General features: G+C 34.0%; 1 protein-coding gene across 1 annotated transcript in view; it reads left to right on the plus strand.

The window, feature by feature from the left end:
- The window catches only part of LOC106877447 (iron-sulfur clusters transporter ABCB7, mitochondrial), a 48,645-nt gene extending 41,511 nt beyond the window's left edge, over nucleotides 1-7,134 (plus strand). Inside the window, exon 15 of the mRNA XM_014926348.2 lies at nucleotides 2,415-7,134. Within this exon, the coding sequence (XP_014781834.1) occupies nucleotides 2,415-2,666 (252 nt within the window). The 3' untranslated portion in view covers nucleotides 2,667-7,134. The remainder of the gene's footprint in view (nucleotides 1-2,414) is intronic.
- The last annotated feature ends 6 nt before the right edge of the window (nucleotides 7,135-7,140 follow it).

A 7,140-nucleotide genomic window follows, 5' to 3' on the forward strand; every position in this document is an offset into this window, starting at 1 on the left:
ACACACACACACACACACACACACACACACACACACACACATATATATAGGTATGTATGTATATATGTATATATATATATACATATATATATGTATGTATGTATAGTTATTAGTGAGAGATTATCAGTCTGGGCAAAATATTTTATGTGCTCTCTGTTAGTATACCGGGCTAACAATATTGTTTAAATTAGTAAAGAACTGCACATACTCTTGTGGTAGGGTCCGAGGTTTTAGTTCATCACCATTCTACATTGTAAGGCTATGGCTGTGTCCCACTTATACATATTTTTTTATATATATATTTTTTTGTTTGTTCATTTTTCATCCATTTTGCCATGCTGTCATGGGTTGGATGAATATTTATTATTGAGGTATTATTTTACAACTGGATGCCCTTCCTGTCACTAACCCTTACCTGTTATACAAGATTGGGATTCTTTTTTTCATTCTACTTGTCTGCAAAAGACCTGAGTTATAGGATGATTTGTTAACACTATGTCACCATTTTTACTCCCCAACCACATGATACCGGGTTCAGTCCCATTGCATGGCACCTTCAGCAAGTGTCTTCTACTATAGCTTTGAGCCAACCAAAGCTTTGTGGGTGGATTGGTAGACAAAAACTGAAAGCTGCCCCATCATATATATATATATATGTGTGTGTGTGTGTATGTCTTTATCTGTCCCTACCACCACTTGATCACCAGTGTTAGTGTGTTTACATCCCCGTAACTTAGCAGTTCAGCAAAAGAGACCAACAAAATAAGTACTGGGGTCAATATATTCAACTAAAAATTCTTCAAGGTGCCGCAGCATGGCTGCAGTCTAATGGCTGAATCAAGTAAAAAAAATAAAAGTTACACACACGCACACAATGGACTTCCACAGTTTTCAATGGCCAGTTCCACTCACAAAGCATTGGCTGCTTAGGCTACAAGTAAAAGACACATGTCCAAGGTGTCATGCAGTGAAATAGAACTCAAAACCATGTGATTATGAAGGGAATTCTGTATCCATATAATCATACCTGTATGTGTGCCTGCATGATTTCATTTTACATTCATTTTTTCCCTTGCTAGCATGGGTTGGACAAGTCATATTTCAGATCAGTTCTTGTTTGAAATCACTACCTTCTTAGATGAATCATTGAGTATATCTTGCTTGTACATTCCAGTTTCTACAGCTGGATGCTCTTCTCTTAACCAACCAATTTACAGAAAGTACTGGGTGCATTTTATCATGGCATGAGCGCTGGAGAGGATGTCTTGTTACTGGCAAGACTATAAAGTTTCCCTCTGCAGTATGTGTGTATTTAAATGTGTATGAATATTAGACACAGCCCTGGCCAATTACTTAAGAAGTTTGCTTCATAACCATGAGGTCTGGGTTCAATCCCACTTTGTGGAATTTTGAGCAAATGTCTTTTATTATAGTGTCAGGTTAACTCAAGCATTGTGAGTGAATTTGGGTCGATGGAAACTGTGTGGAAGCTTGTTGGATGGACTGTATTTGTAATTCAAAAGGCCAGCTTTGTCACATTGTTCCATGCTGATTCTGCCTCAGAATTACATTAAGGGTATGTTTGTCTGTGTAATACTCAACCAGCTCAGTTGTTTAAACAGTTGGAATATGCATTGTCAGAACCAACACAAAATCCACTTGACTATTTAGTTTCTACCTTGGCCACAAGGCCACAATTTTGATTGAAAGAACAATTGATTTAAGTGATTCCAGAACATCACTGGTACAATTTTAGGTGGAATTCTGGTTTAAACACTCCATATGACCCTTCGTAATGTCTCTATTTTTTGGAATTTTTAGAAATTTTTTTTGAATTTTGTGTTCCACACAATTATGAAAAAATTGTGTTCTACACAATTATGAAAAAGCTTTTTTTTTGTGTGTGTGTGTTTCTTTGTCACTCTGACATGTATTGATGTTTTTCAATATTTTTCTCCTCATAAACACATTTAATGGAATAGTGATGCACCCAAGGATGGTCCATTGCTGGGATTTAAGCAAAAAATTCAAATTATCCATATTATAAACTCTGACATTAAAGAAAAAATTTGAAAAAGAGTGGAACTTTTAGGATTTTTAGGGAGTGGGATTTTAAAAAATCATATGAATTCCTGTGTGTAGAACACAAATTTGCAAAAATTTTCTGAAAATTCCACAAAATAAAAAAGTTATGAGGATTTATATGGGGTGCTTAAACCAGAATTCTGCACAGTTTTATTGGCCTCTAAACAATAAAAGATAAAGTTAATCTTGGCAAGGAATAAAACCACAGCTGCAGAGTTTATCAGCTAGAATCTCTCTAATCTCCCCCTCTCTCTATCTTTATCTATCTATCTATCTTTCTGTTTCACTCTAATAGATATTCATATACTTTTATGTACCTCTTTTTCCAGAATATTCTGAAGGCTTTGAAAACGATTGCAGAAGGACGTACAACAATTGTTATTGCTCACCGCCTCTCCACTGTAACTGATGCCGATGAGATTTTAGTGTTGGACAAAGGGACCATCATTGAAAGGGGCACACACCAATACCTATTAAACCAACCTAACTCTATGTATTTGTCCATGTGGCTCCGTCAGTCCATGAATCAAGACGATTATGAGGAATTGATCAAAAATCATGATCAGAAAAACAACTCATAGGGGACTATGACGACTGGTTGGCATTTCTGAAAGATCTAGCTAAAGAAAATGATTGCGTCTAAGAAAACTTATGATTACATGTTTTGAGAAAAATCTGTTGGTAAAGTTCACAAATAGAATAAGTCTGTGTGCTGTCATGTAAAGTGCATTTTAATGTTTCAGATCAGGCTTTTTTGCAAACTTGAAAACAAAAGGCCATCCAGAAAACTTTTCTTGGTTTCTTCTTTGATGAAATCTTGATCAAGATCCTACTCAAAATGTTAGAATCCAATTTTCCTAGCAGCACTTGACATATATATATATATATATATATATATATATATGTTTGTTTTTAACCATTCCACACAGTCTATTGCTGCTGGGCCTGGTGGTACTATGCGATTATGCTGCTACATTTATCAACTCTTCTGGCTATAACTTTGTTGTCAGTGTCTTAACCTTTTATCTTCTTTCATAAATGCTGTCAGCACTGTAAACTCTGTAGTCAGAAATTACGTCTTTCAAAGTTCACAGTAGCTGATTGCACTGTGTCTAATTGCTACTAATGCTTCTGTTAGTAATACTACTGCCGTACTGTTTTAAATGTAAAATAACTTTTTTAATGTAAAATATCTAATCATCAGTGAGTTAACCTTCCCAGAGCTCACAAATTCTGTTGACATTAAATCTACTGCATAGAACTGCTTCAGTTATAGATGCTACTGTCAATGTATTAATCCTTTCATAGTCTACAGCATGGCTGTGGACTATGTGATGGCTAACTTTCTTCAATGCATATCATGTTCCCAATAGGTTAATTCTTTCATAGTCTACTACATACAAGTGGAATAAGTTAGCTGTGAGAGGGTGATTAGCTTCTGTAGACAACTCCCAAGCACTCTCCAGACCCATAGTTTGACATTTCAACTTGTCAGGCAACTTCTTTCTGCCTCTTCTACAAATAGAAAGAAAACCCTTCAATTTTACTCTAGACACAATCTTAGCTGCTAGGACCCCTTTTTTTCTTCTTGTTGATCCTCCACACCTCAACCTATTTAGAATTTCTCAGTTTATGGTGTAACCTTACAATCCCTAGTTAGTTATTACAGCATTTTATTGTGTATATAAATGTAAGCAATACCACAAAACCCACTCAATTCTTCTCCCCCTTAACTAATGCCTCACTCTATTAACCATCTCCCTAACTCACTGCTACTATTATTTCCCCATCATTTGCTGAAACTACAAGACTACGGTGCTACACTTTATTGCAATAGCAATAGCAGCCAATTCTTAGTCTCCTCCTTTTCAGCACACACATCACTACATTCTTCCTCCAATAGACTTTACTCAAAATGTCCTATTTCCCTTCTTCCTTCACATCACTAACTTGTTCCACTTTGTCAACTTTTTGTACTTAATTTTTGCCAATATTTACCATCATGAACTTCCTTAGATTTTACTGTTTTATTGTATGTTGCAATTTTATGGGTGAAGTCTTTTAGTTGTCTGACAAATGAATTTCTTAGACTTTTAAACAGCTCTTCCATAGAATCATTATACATAGTCTTAAGCCAAATTTGTTCCTTAGGTTTTTAACACCAATCTCTGAACAGCAAAGTTTAATGTGTTTTACATTAGGAAGAGAGTCATGTTATCCATTAAGCACTCAAAACACACACACACACACATGCACGTGCAAAGGTGCATACACTCTTGTGTTATGAAGTGATGGATTGTCGTCACTCTTCAGAGACCTGATCATTGACTCTGAGATAAGAAATTTTGTCAATGACAAGTTGCAGGTGTATGATAAAATATTTTTAACCCTTTATAGTACACAATTCTATAAAGAGAATCAAATGAAATTGTTGAGTGTAACAGTTTTTGAGTTTTTTTATTGTTTGTCGTCACTTTTCCACAATGTAATTTAGTTTTAACATTTAATGTCAAACAAGTACAAAAACAAATCTATTTTATATTATAAGTCTTTAATAATTCTGTATATAATTTCTGCTGCTAATGTGTTAAAATTGTTGTAAGAAATAGAGTGATGGTGTGTATGTCAAAATTAACAGTAAAAAGAAAGGGCAAATTTAGATGTAAATGTCTGTTAGAAGTCAATGTATTTAATAATGGCTTGTATATATAATTTATTTTACCTGTAAATTCTATCAGCGAATAAAAATGAAAAGGGGGACAGAGTATAAAAAAATATTTTTAAAAAACACAAAAACAAAAGAGATTCTTCAAGCTGAGATATTTTGTTGAAGATAAAACCAAAATAGGTGTGTGGTAGAATCTACTAAAAGTTCTCTGTTTGAAAATATTAAGCATGATCATGTAAAATCAGAAGTCTATCCAATTTTTATAGAGACGGTGGTATGTTTAAAGTGGTGTTTTTATCACCATATTTCTATATATATATAGTAACAAACTGAGGAAAAGAAATCCTTCAAAGGGGTGTGTTAAACATCCAATTCACTGGTACGTCAGTTGGATACCATATAAATATTGGTATAATTCAATTATAAAGATAAATTAGATATAGAGATATTCAATTGACGATCCAATAATTTATTTATATTACAATATTACATTAGATACTATGAATATAATATATAACATAAATAATTATAAAAACCATAGAAGGCCAACAAATTGTTTCGACTTATATATATTTTTTCTGATATACATAATCACAGTTCCATTATATATAAAGTCACTTTATAAATAATGGTACTGATTATATTATATTCATAGTATTTAATGTAATATTGTAACATAAATAAATTATTGGATTGTCAATTGAATATCTCTATATTTGATTTATATATATATATATAATTATTATTATTATTATTATTATTATTGACCACACATGCTCAATGTATGTGTTTTGTTTCTTCACTGGTTAAACACCCAGTGCTATGAGGGAATCATCCATGAAGCAGTGAACAAGCAAAGCAAATGCATTGAATATTTGTGCTTGATAATATTTACAACACTAGTGCTGCTTTTAATTCATAATCTAATATATATGTATAAACATATATATGTGTGTGTGTGTGTGTGTATATACACACACACACACACACACATACTGCCATATCTATACATAACATATATACACTGCCATTAAATATACAGGTTCAGGCATGGTTGAGTGGTTAAGGAGTGTGCTTTGCAATCATATGGTTCTGGTTTTGAATCCACTACATGGCACATTTGCCAAGTGTCTTCTACTTTTACTTCAGGTTGACCATTGCCCTGTAAGTGAAATTTGACAGAAAGAAACTGTATGGAAGTCTGCTGTATGTGTGTGTGTCTTCACATTGACACTGCTGTGGGCAACAGTAATGTTCTTTCTGTCCCACAGCTTGGTGGTCTGACATACAAAGATGTGGCCTAAAATATCTTACTTGAAAACAAGTCAGAGTTGGTATCAGGAAGGACACCAGACTGTAGAATGATTCTTCAAGAAGTCACATCCAGCCCATGACAATGAGGAAAAAGACATGTGTAAAAGTGAAATGTTCTAAAAATTTATCAGATTTAACAACTGCATGTTGTTCCTGGAGGTTACTGGTGATGAAGTAAATTGTTTTTACACACTGTTTGGAAGCCTCCCATCTATAGTATCTGTATTGTTTAGCCATATTTACTCTGCTTTACTTCCTTTTTTATAAGATAACAAGATATACATATATATATATGTGTATAAAGAAAGAAAAGGATAAAGAGATCAATGGCAAAGTTAGAATTATATTTTATGTATAAAGTCTTACAGTTGTTTCAGGGAACATCCAATGTATCCCTTCATCGGAGACGGTAATAGTAGAAGAACTTTGCCATTGATCTCTTTATCGTTTTCTTTCTTTATACATACACATGCTAATACACGACCTATGTTATATTCCCCACTCATGTTGCTACAACGACAGGGGCAAAACTAGTCAGTATATAGCACTTACTCGGTATTACCTGTATCCTTAGGGTTCGGTTGACACCAATACCCTTCATAACCTTTATATATATATGTATATATATTCACACATGCAGATATATACATTACATACACACACACACATACGTACATACATATATGTATCTTTTACTTTTTACTTATTTCAGTCATTAGACTGCAGCCTTGAGGAATTTTAGTCAAACTAATTGATTCCAGTACTTATTTTCTTTTTAAACCTATGCTTATTCTATCAGTGACTTTTGCTGTACTGCTAAGTTACAGGGATGTAAATGTACCAACACTGGTTGTCAAGTAGTGGTGGACACACACACACACACACACACACACACACACACACACACACACACACATATATACAACAAATTTCTTTTAGTTTCTGTCTACCAGATCCACTCACAAGGATCTGGTTGGTCCAAGACTATAGTGGAAGACACCTAAGGTGCCACGCAGTGGGACTGAACCATGCGCTTGGGAAGCAAACTTCTTACCACACACCCATACCTATAT

Source organism: Octopus bimaculoides, chromosome 18, assembly GCF_001194135.2.
Source record: "Octopus bimaculoides isolate UCB-OBI-ISO-001 chromosome 18, ASM119413v2, whole genome shotgun sequence".
Classification (NCBI taxonomy): Eukaryota; Metazoa; Mollusca; class Cephalopoda; order Octopoda; family Octopodidae; genus Octopus; species Octopus bimaculoides.